Here is a 20,491-nt window from a genome sequence, read left to right as displayed (position 1 = left end):
CCCTCCACTATCAGACACTACTCAGTACTTACTCTCTCCACTATCAGACACTACTCAGTACTTACTCTCTCCACTATCAGACACTACTCAGTGGAGAGAGAGAAGGACAGAGTAAGTACTATCAGACACTACTCAGTACTTACTCTGTCCTTCTCTCTCCACTATCAGACACTACTCAATACTTACTCTGTCCTTCTCCCTCCACTATCAGACACTACTCAGTAGGTACTCTGTCCTTCTCTGTCCACTATCAGACACTACTCAATACTTACTCTCTCCACTATCAGACACTGCTCAATACTTACTCTGTCCTTCTCCCTCCACTATCAGACACTACTCAATACTTACTCTCTCCACTATCAGACACTGCTCAATACTTACTCTGTCCTTCTCCCTCCACTATCAGACACTGCTCAATACTTACTCTGTCCTTCTCCCTCCACTATCAGACACTACTCAATACTTACTCTGTCCTTCTCTCTCCACTATCAGACACTGCTTAATACTTACTCTCTCCACTATCAGACACTGCTCAATACTTACTCTGTCCTTCTCCCTCCACTATCAGACACTACTCAGTACTTACTCTCTCCACTATCAGACACTACTCAGTACTTACTCTCTCCACTATCAGACACTACTCAGTGGAGAGAGAGAAGGACAGAGTAAGTACTATCAGACACTACTCAGTACTTACTCTGTCCTTCTCTCTCTCCACTATCAGACACTACTCAATACTTACTCTGTCCTTCTCTCTCCACTATCAGACCCTACTCAGTACTTACTCTCTCCACTACCAGACACTACTCAATACTTACTCTGTCCTTCTCTCTCTCTTTCCTCTTGTCCAGTAGGATATATAGGTATGCTGGTCAGACAGCCTGTATCAGTCAGACCCTAACTCACTCACTCACTCACTCACTCACTCACTCACTCACTCACTCACTCACTCACACACACACACACACACACACACACACACACTCTCTCTTTTTTTCCGCTTCTCTCCCTGTTGATGGAATTTAAATGAAGAGGGAGGATGGGGAGTAAGTCTCACGGAATCCCCTAATCTTTGTCGGCTGGGTAGCAGGACATTGTGTGCGTATGTGTGTGTGAATGTGTGTGCGTATGTTAGTGTGCGTGCGTGCGAATGTGTGTGCGTGTGAATGTTTGTGTGAATGTGTGTGCGTATGTTTGTGTGAATGTGTGTGAGTATATTTGTGTGAATGTGTGTGTGCATGAGAAGTCAGTATAAAATGAATTGTTTTGTACAACAGACCAGAACGTTCCCGTGAATAAACCTTATTGACTATTTTAGCTGGGCCTCCGTCTGTTTCATTTCAATCAGTATCTTACAAATCCTGATTAACAGACTGAGTAGTTTAATTGAATTGGTTTATGAACATTGAGAACATAATTCTCGCGACACTCCCCCCCCCCCCAGGTGTACACTGTCCCAGTAGGAGGTATGCTGGTCAGACAGCCTGTATCAGTTGGAGGGTCAGGATCCACCTATATCTATGGTTACATGGACTCCAACTACAAACCCAACATGACAAAGGACCAGTGTCTTCGCCTGGTATCTGGAGGTACAAACACAAAACAAATCTTGTTCTTTGTTCAGTTTTGAGACTGGAGCGCATGCTACGGGTGGGTGTTGCTATGGTGACAAGTGAGCTGAGATAAGGTGGGGCTTTACCTAGCAAAGACTTATAGATGACCTGGAGCCAGTGGGTTTGGCAACGAATATGAAGCGAGGGCCAGCCAACGAGAGCACACAGGTCGCAGTGGTGGGTAGTATATGGGGCTTTGGTGACAACACGGATGTCACTGTGATAGACTGCATCCAATTTGCTGAGTAGAGTGTTGGAGGCTATTTTATAAATGACATCACTGAAGTCAAGGATCGGTAGGATGGTCAGTTTTACGAGGGTATGTTTGGCAGCATGAGTGAAGGATGCTTTGTTGCGATATAGGAAGACGGTTTTAGATTGGAGATGCTTAATGTGAGTCTGGAAGGAGACATCCAGGTATTTGTAGTTGTCCACATATTCTAGGCCAGATGTGTGACAAACAGGTGCTGTTAGATTACAGTATTATAATTTTTCTGACCGTTTGGAACAGTGTAAACAACACTAAATAAATTCTAAGTAAAAACAGAGTGTTCTAACGGAAATACATATTTAAAGCTTTTATTACATTAAAAAAATATAAAAAACTGCTTTATTATTATTATTATTATTATTAACTGTTTTATAATAGTAACTATATTAACTTGTTAACTTATATTAACTATAATATTATATTAACTTGTTAACTTAAATTAACTATAATTAAATGAACTATAATATTATATTAACTATAATATTATATTAACTTGTTAACTTATATTAACTTGTTAACTTATATTAACTATAATATTATATTAACTTGTTAACTTATATTAACTATACTATTATATTAACTTGTTAACTTATATTAACTATACTATTATATTAACTTGTTAACTTATATTAACTATACTATTATATTAACTTGTTAACTTATATTAACTATACTATTATATTAACTTGTTAACTTATATTAACTATAATTAAATGAACTATATTATTATATTAACTATAATTAAATGAACTATATTATTATATTCACTGCATTATTATTATTTAGTATTTTCACCCCTTTTCTCCTCCCCAATTTCGTGGTTTAACAGTATTGTTATATTGTTATATTCCCTGCATCATTATGATTATATTAACTATTATGAATATATTAGCTATTATTATATTAGCTATTATTATATTAACAGTATTGTTATATTCCCTGCATCATTATTATATTAACTATTATGATTATATTAGCTATTATTATATTAACTGCTATCATGTTAACTATATTATCCCCCGACAGCCCTGTCCCTGTTATCATGTTAACTATATTATCCCCCCGACAGCCCTGTTATCATGTTAACTATATTATCCCCCCGACAGCCCTGTTATCATGTTAACTATATTATCCCCCCGACAGCCCTGTCCCTGTTATCATGTTAACTATATTATCCCCCCGACAGCCCTGTCCCTGTTATCATGTTAACTATATTATCCCCCCGACAGCCCTGTTATCATGTTAACTATATTATCCCCCGACAGCCCTGTCCCTGTTATCATGTTAACTATATTATCCCCCCGACAGCCCTGTTATCATGTTAACTATATTATCCCCCCGACAGCCCTGTTATCATGTTAACTATATTATCCCCCCGACAGCCCTGTCCCTGTTATCATGTTAACTATATTATCCCCCGACAGCCCTGTCCCTGTTATCATGTTAACTATATTATCCCCCCGACAGCCCTGTTATCATGTTAACTATATTATCCCCCCGACAGCCCTGTTATCATGTTAACTATATTATCCCCCCGACAGCCCTGTCCCTGTTATCATGTTAACTATATTATCCCCCGACAGCCCTGTCCCTGTTATCATGTTAACTATATTATCCCCCCGACAGCCCTGTTATCATGTTAACTATATTATCCCCCCGACAGCCCTGTTATCATGTTAACTATATTATCCCCCTGACAGCCCTGTCCCTGTTATCATGTTAACTATATTATCCCCCGACAGCCCTGTCCCTGTTATCATGTTAACTATATTATCCCCCCGACAGCCCTGTTATCATGTTAACTATATTATCCCCCCGACAGCCCTGTCCCTGTTATCATGTTAACTATATTATCCCCCGACAGCCCTGTCCCTGTTATCATGTTAACTATATTATCCCCCCGACAGCCCTGTCCCTGTTATCATGTTAACTATATTATCCCCCGACAGCCCTGTCCCTGTTATCATGTTAACTATATTATCCCCCCGACAGCCCTGTTATCATGTTAACTATATTATCCCCCCGACAGCCCTGTTATCATGTTAACTATATTATCCCCCCGACAGCCCTGTCCCTGTTATCATGTTAACTATATTATTCCCCCGACAGCCCTGTTATCATGTTAACTATATTATCCCCCGACAGCCCTGTTATCATGTTAACTATATTATCCCCCCGACAGCCCTGTCCCTGTTATCATGTTAACTATATTATTTCCCCGACAGCCCTGTCCCTGTTATCATGTTAACTATATTATCCCCCGACAGCCCTGTCCCTGTTATCATGTTAACTATATTATCCCCCCGACAGCCCTGTCCCTGTTATCATGTTAACTATATTATCCCCCCGACAGCCCTGTCCCTGTTATCATGTTAACTATATTATCCCCCCGACAGCCCTGTCCCTGTTATCATGTTAACTATATTATCCCCCCGACAGCCCTGTCCCTGTTATCATGTTAACTATATTATCCCCCCGACAGCCCTGTCCCTGTTATCATGTTAACTATATTATTCCCCCGACAGCCCTGTCCCTGTTATCATGTTAACTATATTATCCCCCCGACAGCCCTGTTATCATGTTAACTATATTATCCCCCCGACAGCCCTGTTATCATGTTAACTATATTATCCCCCCGACAGCCCTGTCCCTGTTATCATGTTAACTATATTATCCCCCCGACAGCCCTGTTATCATGTTAACTATATTATCCCCCCGACAGCCCTGTCCCTGTTATCATGTTAACTATATTATCCCCCCGACAGCCCTGTTATCATGTTAACTATATTATTTCCCCGACAGCCCTGTCCCTGTTATCATGTTAACTATATTATCCCCCCGACAGCCCTGTCCCTGTTATCATGTTAACTATATTATCCCCCCGACAGCCCTGTCCCTGTTATCATGTTAACTATATTATCCCCCCGACAGCCCTGTTATCATGTTAACTATATTATTCCCCCGACAGCCCTGTTATCATGTTAACTATATTATCCCCCCGACAGCCCTGTCCCTGTTATCATGTTAACTATATTATCCCCCGACAGCCCTGTCCCTGTTATCATGTTAACTATATTATCCCCCCGACAGCCCTGTTATCATGTTAACTATATTATTTCCCCGACAGCCCTGTCCCTGTTATCATGTTAACTATATTATCCCCCGACAGCCCTGTCCCTGTTATCATGTTAACTATATTATCCCCCCGACAGCCCTGTTATCATGTTAACTATATTATCCCCCGACAGCCCTGTTATCATGTTAACTATATTATTCCCCCGACAGCCCTGTCCCTGTTATCATGTTAACTATATTATCCCTCCGACAGCCCTGTTATCATGTTAACTATATTATCCCCCCGACAGCCCTGTCCCTGTTATCATGTTAACTATATTATCCCCCCGACAGCCCTGTTATCATGTTAACTATATTATCCCCCCGACAGCCCTGTCCCTGTTATCATGTTAACTATATTATCCCCCCGACAGCCCTGTTATCATGTTAACTATATTATCCCCCGACAGCCCTGTTATCATGTTAACTATATTATCCCCCCGACAGCCCTGTTATCATGTTAACTATATTATCCCCCCGACAGCCCTGTCCCTGTTATCATGTTAACTATATTATCCCCCCGACAGCCCTGTTATCATGTTAACTATATTATCCCCCCGACAGCCCTGTTATCATGTTAACTATATTATCCCCCCGACAGCCCTGTTATCATGTTAACTATATTATCCCCCCGACAGCCCTGTCCCTGTTATCATGTTAACTATATTATCCCCCGACAGCCCTGTCCCTGTTATCATGTTAACTATATTATCCCCCCGACAGCCCTGTTATCATGTTAACTATATTATTCCCCCGACAGCCCTGTCCCTGTTATCATGTTAACTATATTATCCCCCTGACAGCCCTGTTATCATGTTAACTATATTATCCCCCGACAGCCCTGTTATCATGTTAACTATATTATCCCCCCGACAGCCCTGTTATCATGTTAACTATATTATCCCCCCGACAGCCCTGTCCCTGTTATCATGTTAACTATATTATCCCCCGACAGCCCTGTCCCTGTTATCATGTTAACTATATTATCCCCCCGACAGCCCTGTTATCATGTTAACTATATTATTCCCCCGACAGCCCTGTCCCTGTTATCATGTTAACTATATTATCCCCCTGACAGCCCTGTTATCATGTTAACTATATTATCCCCCGACAGCCCTGTTATCATGTTAACTATATTATTCCCCCGACAGCCCTGTCCCTGTTATCATGTTAACTATATTATCCCCCGACAGCCCTGTCCCTGTTATCATGTTAACTATATTATTCCCCCGACAGCCCTGTCCCTGTTATCATGTTAACTATATTATCCCCCCGACAGCCCTGTTATCATGTTAACTATATTATCCCCCCGACAGCCCTGTCCCTGTTATCATGTTAACTATATTATCCCCCCGACAGCCCTGTTATCATGTTAACTATATTATCCCCCGACAGCCCTGTTATCATGTTAACTATATTATCCCCCCGACAGCCCTGTCCCTGTTATCATGTTAACTATATTATCCCCCGACAGCCCTGTCCCTGTTATCATGTTAACTATATTATCCCCCGACAGCCCTGTTATCATGTTAACTATATTATCCCCCCGACAGCCCTGTTATCATGTTAACTATATTATCCCCCGACAGCCCTGTTATCATGTTAACTATATTATCCCCCCGACAGCCCTGTCCCTGTTATCATGTTAACTATATTATCCCCCCGACAGCCCTGTCCCTGTTATCATGTTAACTATATTATCCCCCCGACAGCCCTGTCCCTGTTATCATGTTAACTATATTATCCCCCCGACAGCCCTGTTATCATGTTAACTATATTATCCCCCCGACAGCCCTGTCCCTGTTATCATGTTAACTATATTATCCCCCCGACAGCCCTGTTATCATGTTAACTATATTATCCCCCCGACAGCCCTGTCCCTGTTATCATGTTAACTATATTATCCCCCCGACAGCCCTGTCCCTGTTATCATGTTAACTATATTATCCCCCTGACAGCCCTGTTATCATGTTAACTATATTATCCCCCGACAGCCCTGTTATCATGTTAACTATATTATTCCCCCGACAGCCCTGTCCCTGTTATCATGTTAACTATATTATCCCCCTGACAGCCCTGTCCCTGTTATCATGTTAACTATATTATCCCCCCGACAGCCCTGTTATCATGTTAACTATATTATTCCCCCGACAGCCCTGTCCCTGTTATCATGTTAACTATATTATCCCCCCGACAGCCCTGTTATCATGTTAACTATATTATCCCCCGACAGCCCTGTCCCTGTTATCATGTTAACTATATTATTCCCCCGACAGCCCTGTTATCATGTTAACTATATTATCCCCCCGACAGCCCTGTTATCATGTTAACTATATTATCCCCCCGACAGCCCTGTTATCATGTTAACTATATTATCCCCCCGACAGCCCTGTTATCATGTTAACTATATTATTCCCCCGACAGCCCTGTTATCATGTTAACTATATTATCCCCCCGACAGCCCTGTTATCATGTTAACTATATTATCCCCCCGACAGCCCTGTCCCTGTTATCATGTTAACTATATTATCCCCCCGACAGCCCTGTTATCATGTTAACTATATTATCCCCCCGACAGCCCTGTTATCATGTTAACTATATTATCCCCCCGACAGCCCTGTCCCTGTTATCATGTTAACTATATTATCCCCCCGACAGCCCTGTCCCTGTTATCATGTTAACTATATTATCCCCCCGACAGCCCTGTCCCTGTTATCATGTTAACTATATTATTCCCCCGACAGCCCTGTCCCTGTTATCATGTTAACTATATTATCCCCCCGACAGCCCTGTTATCATGTTAACTATATTATCCCCCCGACAGCCCTGTTATCATGTTAACTATATTATCCCCCCGACAGCCCTGTCCCTGTTATCATGTTAACTATATTATCCCCCCGACAGCCCTGTCCCTGTTATCATGTTAACTATATTATCCCCCCGACAGCCCTGTCCCTGTTATCATGTTAACTATATTATCCCCCCGACAGCCCTGTCCCTGTTATCATGTTAACTATATTATCCCCCCGACAGCCCTGTCCCTGTTATCATGTTAACTATATTATCCCCCCGACAGCCCTGTCCCTGTTATCATGTTAACTATATTATCCCCCCGACAGCCCTGTTATCATGTTAACTATATTATCCCCCCGACAGCCCTGTTATCATGTTAACTATATTATCCCCCCGACAGCCCTGTTATCATGTTAACTATATTATCCCCCCGACAGCCCTGTCCCTGTTATCATGTTAACTATATTATTCCCCCGACAGCCCTGTTATCATGTTAACTATATTATCCCCCGACAGCCCTGTTATCATGTTAACTATATTATCCCCCCGACAGCCCTGTCCCTGTTATCATGTTAACTATATTATTTCCCCGACAGCCCTGTCCCTGTTATCATGTTAACTATATTATCCCCCGACAGCCCTGTCCCTGTTATCATGTTAACTATATTATCCCCCCGACAGCCCTGTCCCTGTTATCATGTTAACTATATTATCCCCCCGACAGCCCTGTCCCTGTTATCATGTTAACTATATTATCCCCCCGACAGCCCTGTCCCTGTTATCATGTTAACTATATTATCCCCCCGACAGCCCTGTCCCTGTTATCATGTTAACTATATTATCCCCCCGACAGCCCTGTCCCTGTTATCATGTTAACTATATTATTCCCCCGACAGCCCTGTCCCTGTTATCATGTTAACTATATTATCCCCCCGACAGCCCTGTTATCATGTTAACTATATTATCCCCCCGACAGCCCTGTTATCATGTTAACTATATTATCCCCCCGACAGCCCTGTCCCTGTTATCATGTTAACTATATTATCCCCCCGACAGCCCTGTCCCTGTTATCATGTTAACTATATTATCCCCCCGACAGCCCTGTCCCTGTTATCATGTTAACTATATTATTCCCCCGACAGCCCTGTTATCATGTTAACTATATTATCCCCCCGACAGCCCTGTCCCTGTTATCATGTTAACTATATTATCCCCCCGACAGCCCTGTCCCTGTTATCATGTTAACTATATTATCCCCCCGACAGCCCTGTTATCATGTTAACTATATTATCCCCCCGACAGCCCTGTCCCTGTTATCATGTTAACTATATTATCCCCCCGACAGCCCTGTCCCTGTTATCATGTTAACTATATTATCCCTCCGACAGCCCTGTTATCATGTTAACTATATTATCCCCCCGACAGCCCTGTCCCTGTTATCATGTTAACTATATTATCCCCCCGACAGCCCTGTTATCATGTTAACTATATTATCCCCCGACAGCCCTGTTATCATGTTAACTATATTATCCCCCCGACAGCCCTGTTATCATGTTAACTATATTATCCCCCCGACAGCCCTGTCCCTGTTATCATGTTAACTATATTATCCCCCCGACAGCCCTGTTATCATGTTAACTATATTATCCCCCCGACAGCCCTGTTATCATGTTAACTATATTATCCCCCCGACAGCCCTGTTATCATGTTAACTATATTATCCCCCCGACAGCCCTGTCCCTGTTATCATGTTAACTATATTATCCCCCCGACAGCCCTGTTATCATGTTAACTATATTATCCCCCCGACAGCCCTGTCCCTGTTATCATGTTAACTATATTATCCCCCGACAGCCCTGTCCCTGTTATCATGTTAACTATATTATCCCCCCGACAGCCCTGTTATCATGTTAACTATATTATCCCCCCGACAGCCCTGTCCCTGTTATCATGTTAACTATATTATTCCCCCGACAGCCCTGTCCCTGTTATCATGTTAACTATATTATCCCCCCGACAGCCCTGTCCCTGTTATCATGTTAACTATATTATCCCCCCGACAGCCCTGTCCCTGTTATCATGTTAACTATATTATCCCCCCGACAGCCCTGTTATCATGTTAACTATATTATCCCCCCGACAGCCCTGTCCCTGTTATCATGTTAACTATATTATCCCCCCGACAGCCCTGTTATCATGTTAACTATATTATCCCCCCGACAGCCCTGTCCCTGTTATCATGTTAACTATATTATCCCCCCGACAGCCCTGTCCCTGTTATCATGTTAACTATATTATCCCCCCGACAGCCCTGTCCCTGTTATCATGTTAACTATATTATCCCCCCGACAGCCCTGTCCCTGTTATCATGTTAACTATATTATCCCCCCGACAGCCCTGTTATCATGTTAACTATATTATCCCCCCGACAGCCCTGTCCCTGTTATCATGTTAACTATATTATCCCCCCGACAGCCCTGTTATCATGTTAACTATATTATCCCCCCGACAGCCCTGTCCCTGTTATCATGTTAACTATATTATCCCCCCGACAGCCCTGTCCCTGTTATCATGTTAACTATATTATCCCCCTGACAGCCCTGTTATCATGTTAACTATATTATCCCCCGACAGCCCTGTTATCATGTTAACTATATTATTCCCCCGACAGCCCTGTCCCTGTTATCATGTTAACTATATTATCCCCCGACAGCCCTGTCCCTGTTATCATGTTAACTATATTATCCCCCCGACAGCCCTGTTATCATGTTAACTATATTATCCCCCGACAGCCCTGTCCCTGTTATCATGTTAACTATATTATTCCCCCGACAGCCCTGTTATCATGTTAACTATATTATCCCCCCGACAGCCCTGTTATCATGTTAACTATATTATCCCCCCGACAGCCCTGTTATCATGTTAACTATATTATCCCCCCGACAGCCCTGTTATCATGTTAACTATATTATTCCCCCGACAGCCCTGTTATCATGTTAACTATATTATCCCCCCGACAGCCCTGTTATCATGTTAACTATATTATCCCCCCGACAGCCCTGTCCCTGTTATCATGTTAACTATATTATCCCCCCGACAGCCCTGTTATCATGTTAACTATATTATCCCCCCGACAGCCCTGTTATCATGTTAACTATATTATCCCCCCGACAGCCCTGTCCCTGTTATCATGTTAACTATATTATCCCCCCGACAGCCCTGTCCCTGTTATCATGTTAACTATATTATCCCCCCGACAGCCCTGTCCCTGTTATCATGTTAACTATATTATCCCCCCGACAGCCCTGTCCCTGTTATCATGTTAACTATATTATCCCCCCGACAGCCCTGTCCCTGTTATCATGTTAACTATATTATCCCCCCGACAGCCCTGTCCCTGTTATCATGTTAACTATATTATCCCCCCGACAGCCCTGTCCCTGTTATCATGTTAACTATATTATCCCCCCGACAGCCCTGTCCCTGTTATCATGTTAACTATATTATCCCCCGACAGCCCTGTCCCTGTTATCATGTTAACTATATTATCCCCCCGACAGCCCTGTCCCTGTTATCATGTTAACTATATTATTCCCCCGACAGCCCTGTCCCTGTTATCATGTTAACTATATTATCCCCCCGACAGCCCTGTCCCTGTTATCATGTTAACTATATTATCCCCCCGACAGCCCTGTTATCATGTTAACTATATTATCCCCCCGACAGCCCTGTTATCATGTTAACTATATTATCCCCCCGACAGCCCTGTTATCATGTTAACTATATTATCCCCCCGACAGCCCTGTTATCATGTTAACTATATTATCCCCCCGACAGCCCTGTCCCTGTTATCATGTTAACTATATTATCCCCCCGACAGCCCTGTTATCATGTTAACTATATTATCCCCCCGACAGCCCTGTTATCATGTTAACTATATTATCCCCCCGACAGCCCTGTTATCATGTTAACTATATTATCCCCCCGACAGCCCTGTTATCATGTTAACTATATTATCCCCCCGACAGCCCTGTCCCTGTTATCATGTTAACTATATTATCCCCCCGACAGCCCTGTCCCTGTTATCATGTTAACTATATTATCCCCCCGACAGCCCTGTTATCATGTTAACTATATTATCCCCCCGACAGCCCTGTTATCATGTTAACTATATTATCCCCCCGACAGCCCTGTTATCATGTTAACTATATTATCCCCCCGACAGCCCTGTCCCTGTTATCATGTTAACTATATTATTCCCCCGACAGCCCTGTCCCTGTTATCATGTTAACTATATTATCCCCCCGACAGCCCTGTTATCATGTTAACTATATTATCCCCCCGACAGCCCTGTTATCATGTTAACTATATTATCCCCCCGACAGCCCTGTCCCTGTTATCATGTTAACTATATTATCCCCCCGACAGCCCTGTCCCTGTTATCATGTTAACTATATTATTCCCCCGACAGCCCTGTCCCTGTTATCATGTTAACTATATTATTCCCCCGACAGCCCTGTCCCTGTTATCATGTTAACTATATTATCCCCCCGACAGCCCTGTCCCTGTTATCATGTTAACTATATTATTCCCCCGACAGCCCTGTCCCTGTTATCATGTTAACTATATTATTCCCCCGACAGCCCTGTTATCATGTTAACTATATTATCCCCCCGACAGCCCTGTCCCTGTTATCATGTTAACTATATTATCCCCCCGACAGCCCTGTCCCTGTTATCATGTTAACTATATTATCCCCCCGACAGCCCTGTTATCATGTTAACTATATTATCCCCCCGACAGCCCTGTCCCTGTTATCATGTTAACTATATTATCCCCCCGACAGCCCTGTTATCATGTTAACTATATTATCCCCCCGACAGCCCTGTTATCATGTTAACTATATTATCCCCCGACAGCCCTGTCCCTGTTATCATGTTAACTATATTATCCCCCCCGACAGCCCTGTCCCTGTTATCATGTTAACTATATTATCCCCCCGACAGCCCTGTTATCATGTTAACTATATTATCCCCCCCGACAGCCCTGTCCCTGTTATCATGTTAACTATATTATCCCCCCGACAGCCCTGTTATCATGTTAACTATATTATCCCCCCGACAGCCCTGTTATCATGTTAACTATATTATCCCCCCGACAGCCCTGTCCCTGTTATCATGTTAACTATATTATCCCCCCGACAGCCCTGTTATCATGTTAACTATATTATCCCCCCGACAGCCCTGTCCCTGTTATCATGTTAACTATATTATTCCCCCGACAGCCCTGTCCCTGTTATCATGTTAACTATATTATCCCCCCGACAGCCCTGTTATCATGTTAACTATATTATTCCCCCGACAGCCCTGTCCCTGTTATCATGTTAACTATATTATCCCCCCGACAGCCCTGTTATCATGTTAACTATATTATCCCCCCGACAGCCCTGTTATCATGTTAACTATATTATCCCCCGACAGCCCTGTCCCTGTTATCATGTTAACTATATTATCCCCCCGACAGCCCTGTCCCTGTTATCATGTTAACTATATTATCCCCCCGACAGCCCTGTTATCATGTTAACTATATTATCCCCCCGACAGCCCTGTTATCATGTTAACTATATTATTCCCCCGACAGCCCTGTTATCATGTTAACTATATTATCCCCCCGACAGCCCTGTCCCTGTTATCATGTTAACTATATTATCCCCCCGACAGCCCTGTTATCATGTTAACTATATTATTCCCCCGACAGCCCTGTTATCATGTTAACTATATTATCCCCCCGACAGCCCTGTTATCATGTTAACTATATTATCCCCCCGACAGCCCTGTTATCATGTTAACTATATTATCCCCCCGACAGCCCTGTCCCTGTTATCATGTTAACTATATTATCCCCCCGACAGCCCTGTCCCTGTTATCATGTTAACTATATTATCCCCCCGACAGCCCTGTTATCATGTTAACTATATTATCCCCCTGACAGCCCTGTCCCTGTTATCATGTTAACTATATTATTCCCCCGACAGCCCTGTCCCTGTTATCATGTTAACTATATTATCCCCCCGACAGCCCTGTCCCTGTTATCATGTTAACTATATTATCCCCCCGACAGCCCTGTCCCTGTTATCATGTTAACTATATTATCCCCCCGACAGCCCTGTCCCTGTTATCATGTTAACTATATTATCCCCCCGACAGCCCTGTTATCATGTTAACTATATTATCCCCCCGACAGCCCTGTCCCTGTTATCATGTTAACTATATTATCCCCCCGACAGCCCTGTCCCTGTTATCATGTTAACTATATTATCCCCCCGACAGCCCTGTTATCATGTTAACTATATTATCCCCCCGACAGCCCTGTCCCTGTTATCATGTTAACTATATTATCCCCCCGACAGCCCTGTTATCATGTTAACTATATTATCCCCCCGACAGCCCTGTTATCATGTTAACTATATTATCCCCCGACAGCCCTGTCCCTGTTATCATGTTAACTATATTATCCCCCCCGACAGCCCTGTCCCTGTTATCATGTTAACTATATTATCCCCCCGACAGCCCTGTTATCATGTTAACTATATTATCCCCCCCGACAGCCCTGTCCCTGTTATCATGTTAACTATATTATCCCCCCGACAGCCCTGTTATCATGTTAACTATATTATCCCCCCGACAGCCCTGTTATCATGTTAACTATATTATCCCCCCGACAGCCCTGTCCCTGTTATCATGTTAACTATATTATCCCCCCGACAGCCCTGTTATCATGTTAACTATATTATCCCCCCGACAGCCCTGTCCCTGTTATCATGTTAACTATATTATTCCCCCGACAGCCCTGTCCCTGTTATCATGTTAACTATATTATCCCCCCGACAGCCCTGTTATCATGTTAACTATATTATTCCCCCGACAGCCCTGTCCCTGTTATCATGTTAACTATATTATCCCCCCGACAGCCCTGTTATCATGTTAACTATATTATCCCCCCGACAGCCCTGTTATCATGTTAACTATATTATCCCCCGACAGCCCTGTCCCTGTTATCATGTTAACTATATTATCCCCCCGACAGCCCTGTCCCTGTTATCATGTTAACTATATTATCCCCCCGACAGCCCTGTTATCATGTTAACTATATTATCCCCCCGACAGCCCTGTTATCATGTTAACTATATTATTCCCCCGACAGCCCTGTTATCATGTTAACTATATTATCCCCCCGACAGCCCTGTCCCTGTTATCATGTTAACTATATTATCCCCCCGACAGCCCTGTTATCATGTTAACTATATTATTCCCCCGACAGCCCTGTTATCATGTTAACTATATTATCCCCCCGACAGCCCTGTTATCATGTTAACTATATTATCCCCCCGACAGCCCTGTTATCATGTTAACTATATTATCCCCCCGACAGCCCTGTCCCTGTTATCATGTTAACTATATTATCCCCCCGACAGCCCTGTCCCTGTTATCATGTTAACTATATTATCCCCCCGACAGCCCTGTTATCATGTTAACTATATTATCCCCCTGACAGCCCTGTCCCTGTTATCATGTTAACTATATTATTCCCCCGACAGCCCTGTCCCTGTTATCATGTTAACTATATTATCCCCCCGACAGCCCTGTCCCTGTTATCATGTTAACTATATTATCCCCCCGACAGCCCTGTCCCTGTTATCATGTTAACTATATTATCCCCCCGACAGCCCTGTCCCTGTTATCATGTTAACTATATTATCCCCCCGACAGCCCTGTTATCATGTTAACTATATTATCCCCCCGACAGCCCTGTCCCTGTTATCATGTTAACTATATTATCCCCCCGACAGCCCTGTCCCTGTTATCATGTTAACTATATTATCCCCCCGACAGCCCTGTTATCATGTTAACTATATTATCCCCCCGACAGCCCTGTCCCTGTTATCATGTTAACTATATTATCCCCCCGACAGCCCTGTCCCTGTTATCATGTTAACTATATTATCCCCCCGACAGCCCTGTTATCATGTTAACTATATTATCCCCCCGACAGCCCTGTCCCTGTTATCATGTTAACTATATTATCCCCCCGACAGCCCTGTCCCTGTTATCATGTTAACTATATTATCCCCCCGACAGCCCTGTTATCATGTTAACTATATTATCCCCCCCGACAGCCCTGTTATCATGTTAACTATATTATCCCCCCGACAGCCCTGTCCCTGTTATCATGTTAACTATATTATCCCCCGACAGCCCTGTCCCTGTTATCATGTTAACTATATTATCCCCCGACAGCCCTGTTATCATGTTAACTATATTATCCCCCCGACAGCCCTGTTATCATGTTAACTATATTATCCCCCCGACAGCCCTGTTATCATGTTAACTATATTATCCCCCCGACAGCCCTGTCCCTGTTATCATGTTAACTATATTATCCCCCCGACAGCCCTGTTATCATGTTAACTATATTATCCCCCTGACAGCCCTGTCCCTGTTATCATGTTAACTATATTATCCCCCGACAGCCCTGTCCCTGTTATCATGTTAACTATATTATCCCCCCGACAGCCCTGTCCCTGTTATCATGTTAACTATATTATCCCCCCGACAGCCCTGTCCCTGTTATCATGTTAACTATATTATCCCCCCGACAGCCCTGTTATCATGTTAACTATATTATCCCCCCGACAGCCCTGTCCCTGTTATCATGTTAACTATATTATCCCCCCGACAGCCCTGTCCCTGTTATCATGTTAACTATATTATCCCCCCGACAGCCCTGTCCCTGTTATCATGTTAACTATATTATCCCCCCGACAGCCCTGTCCCTGTTATCATGTTAACTATATTATCCCCCCGACAGCCCTGTTATCATGTTAACTATATTATCCCCCGACAGCCCTGTCCCTGTTATCATGTTAACTATATTATCCCCCCGACAGCCCTGTTATCATGTTAACTATATTATCCCCCCGACAGCCCTGTTATCATGTTAACTATATTATCCCCCCGACAGCCCTGTCCCTGTTATCATGTTAACTATATTATCCCCCCGACAGCCCTGTTATCATGTTAACTATATTATCCCCCCGACAGCCCTGTTATCATGTTAACTATATTATCCCCCCGACAGCCCTGTTATCATGTTAACTATATTATCCCCCCGACAGCCCTGTCCCTGTTATCATGTTAACTATATTATTCCCCCGACAGCCCTGTCCCTGTTATCATGTTAACTATATTATCCCCCCGACAGCCCTGTTATCATGTTAACTATATTATCCCCCCGACAGCCCTGTCCCTGTTATCATGTTAACTATATTATCCCCCCGACAGCCCTGTTATCATGTTAACTATATTATCCCCCTGACAGCCCTGTCCCTGTTATCATGTTAACTATATTATCCCCCCGACAGCCCTGTCCCTGTTATCATGTTAACTATATTATCCCCCCGACAGCCCTGTCCCTGTTATCATGTTAACTATATTATCCCCCCGACAGCCCTGTTATCATGTTAACTATATTATCCCCCCGACAGCCCTGTCCCTGTTATCATGTTAACTATATTATCCCCCCGACAGCCCTGTTATCATGTTAACTATATTATCCCCCTGACAGCCCTGTCCCTGTTATCATGTTAACTATATTATCCCCCCGACAGCCCTGTCCCTGTTATCATGTTAACTATATTATCCCCCCGACAGCCCTGTCCCTGTTATCATGTTAACTATATTATCCCCCCGACAGCCCTGTTATCATGTTAACTATATTATCCCCCGACAGCCCTGTTATCATGTTAACTATATTATTCCCCCGACAGCCCTGTTATCATGTTAACTATATTATCCCCCCGACAGCCCTGTTATCATGTTAACTATATTATCCCCCCGACAGCCCTGTCCCTGTTATCATGTTAACTATATTATCCCCCCGACAGCCCTGTTATCATGTTAACTATATTATCCCCCCGACAGCCCTGTCCCTGTTATCATGTTAACTATATTATCCCCCCGACAGCCCTGTCCCTGTTATCATGTTAACTATATTATCCCCCCGACAGCCCTGTTATCATGTTAACTATATTATCCCCCCGACAGCCCTGTCCCTGTTATCATGTTAACTATATTATCCCCCCGACAGCCCTGTCCCTGTTATCATGTTAACTATATTATCCCCCCGACAGCCCTGTCCCTGTTATCATGTTAACTATATTATCCCCCCGACAGCCCTGTTATCATGTTAACTATATTATCCCCCCGACAGCCCTCTCCCTGTTATCATGTTAACTATATTATCCCCCCGACAGCCCTGTCCCTGTTATCATGTTAACTATATTATCCCCCCGACAGCCCTGTCCCTGTTATCATGTTAACTATATTATCCCCCCGACAGCCCTGTCCCTGTTATCATGTTAACTATATTATCCCCCCGACAGCCCTGTCCCTGTTATCATGTTAACTATATTATCCCCCCGACAGCCCTGTTATCATGTTAACTATATTATCCCCCCGACAGCCCTGTCCCTGTTATCATGTTAACTATATTATCCCCCCGACAGCCCTGTTATCATGTTAACTATATTATCCCCCCGACAGCCCTGTTATCATGTTAACTATATTATCCCCCCGACAGCCCTGTTATCATGTTAACTATATTATCCCCCCGACAGCCCTGTCCCTGTTATCATGTTAACTATATTATCCCCCCGACAGCCCTGTTATCATGTTAACTATATTATCCCCCCGACAGCCCTGTTATCATGTTAACTATATTATTTCCCCGACAGCCCTGTCCCTGTTATCATGTTAACTATATTATTTCCCCGACAGCCCTGTCCCTGTTATCATGTTAACTATATTATCCCCCCGACAGCCCTGTCCCTGTTATCATGTTAACTATATTATTTCCCCGACAGCCCTGTCCCTGGCTATGGAGAGGGATGGGTCCAGTGGAGGCGTGGTCCGGCTGGCAGCCATCTCAGAGACGGGAGTGGACAGACAGGTCATCCTGGGAAACCAGCTACCTAAATGGTCTACTGCTTAAAGACAGAGACACACAGTTCTGTTAGGCAGACCAGGCACCAGTGATGCAGCATGAGTTTCTAAAGCCCTTCAGATTTCTAATAAAAAATAAGCAAATTTAAATAAAGTTGTTTTGGAAGTAAATATTGTTTCTTTTGTGGTCACTGATGAACAGCCTGTTTAATTGTTAATCAGAAAGGGAGAGACTGGAGTGTAGATATACCCTACTGTCTGTCTAAAGGACTGGAGATATACCCTACTGTCTGTCTAAAGGACTGGAGATATACCCTACTGTCTGTTTAAAGGACTGGAGATATACCCTACTGTCTGTTTAAAGGACTGGAGATATACCCTACTGTCTGTCTAAAGGACTGGAGATATACCCTACTGTCTGTCTAAAGGACTGGAGATATACCCTACTGTCTGTCTAAAGGACTGGAGATATACCCTACTGTCTGTCTAAAGGACTGGAGATATACCCTACTGTCTGTAAAGGACTGGAGATATACCCTACTGTCTGTCTAAAGGACTGGAGATATACCCTACTGTCTGTTTAAAGGACTGGAGATATACCCTACTGTCTGTCTAAAGGACTGGAGATATACCCTACTGTCTGTCTAAAGGACTGGAGATATACCCTACTGTCTGTCTAAAGGACTGGAGATATACCCTACTGTCTGTTTAAAGGACTGGAGATATACCCTACTGTCTGTCTAAAGGACTGGAGATATACCCTACTGTCTGTCTAAAGGACTGGAGATATACCCTACTGTCTGTCTAAAGGACTGGAGATATACCCTACTGTCTGTCTAAAGGACTGGAGATATACCCTACTGTCTGTAAAGGACTGGAGATATACCCTACTGTCTGTCTAAAGGACTGGAGATATACCCTACTGTCTGTTTAAAGGACTGGAGATATACCCTACTGTCTGTCTAAAGGACTGGAGATATACCCTACTGTCTGTCTAAAGGACTGGAGATATACCCTACTGTCTGTTTAAAGGACTGGAGATATACCCTACTGTCTGTCTAAAGGACTGGAGATATACCCTACTGTCTGTCTAAAGGACTGGAGATATACCCTACTGTCTGTCTAAAGGACTGGAGATATACCCTACTGTCTGTTTAAAGGACTGGAGATATACCCTACTGTCTGTTTAAAGGACTGGAGATATACCCTACTGTCTGTCTAAAGGACTGGAGATATACCCTACTGTCTGTCTAAAGGACTGGAGATATACCCTACTATCTGTCTAAAGGACTGGAGATATACCCTACTGTCTGTTTAAAGGACTGGAGATATACCCTACTGTCTGTCTAAAGGACTGGAGATATACCCTACTGTCTGTCTAAAGGAGTGGAGATATACCCTACTGTCTGTTTAAAGGACTGGAGATATACCCTACTGTCTGTCTAAAGGACTGGAGATATACCCTACTGTCTGTCTAAAGGACTGGAGATATACCCTACTGTCTGTCTAAAGGACTGGAGATATACCCTACTGTCTGTCTAAAGGACTGGAGATATACCCTACTGTCTGTTTAAAGGACTGGAGATATACCCTACTGTCTGTTTAAAGGACTGGAGATATACCCTACTGTCTGTCTAAAGGACTGGAGATATACCCTACTGTCTGTCTAAAGGACTGGAGATATACCCTACTGTCTGTCT

At 43.5% G+C, this 20,491-nt stretch overlaps 1 protein-coding gene across 1 annotated transcript in view; it reads left to right on the top strand.

Annotated features, from left to right (window-relative positions):
• Positions 1-18,962, top strand: part of psmb6 (proteasome 20S subunit beta 6) — a 30,570-nt gene extending 11,608 nt beyond the window's left edge. The window contains exons 5-6 of the mRNA XM_036986995.1: positions 1,445-1,589; positions 18,713-18,962. Coding sequence (XP_036842890.1) covers positions 1,445-1,589; positions 18,713-18,840 — 273 coding nt within the window. The 3' untranslated portion in view covers positions 18,841-18,962. The remainder of the gene's footprint in view (positions 1-1,444; positions 1,590-18,712) is intronic.
• The last annotated feature ends 1,529 nt before the right edge of the window (positions 18,963-20,491 follow it).

This window comes from Oncorhynchus mykiss, chromosome 9 (genome assembly GCF_013265735.2).
Source record: "Oncorhynchus mykiss isolate Arlee chromosome 9, USDA_OmykA_1.1, whole genome shotgun sequence".
In the NCBI taxonomy this organism is placed as follows: domain Eukaryota; kingdom Metazoa; phylum Chordata; class Actinopteri; order Salmoniformes; family Salmonidae; genus Oncorhynchus; species Oncorhynchus mykiss.
This window is presented reverse-complemented; position numbering and strand designations above follow the sequence as displayed.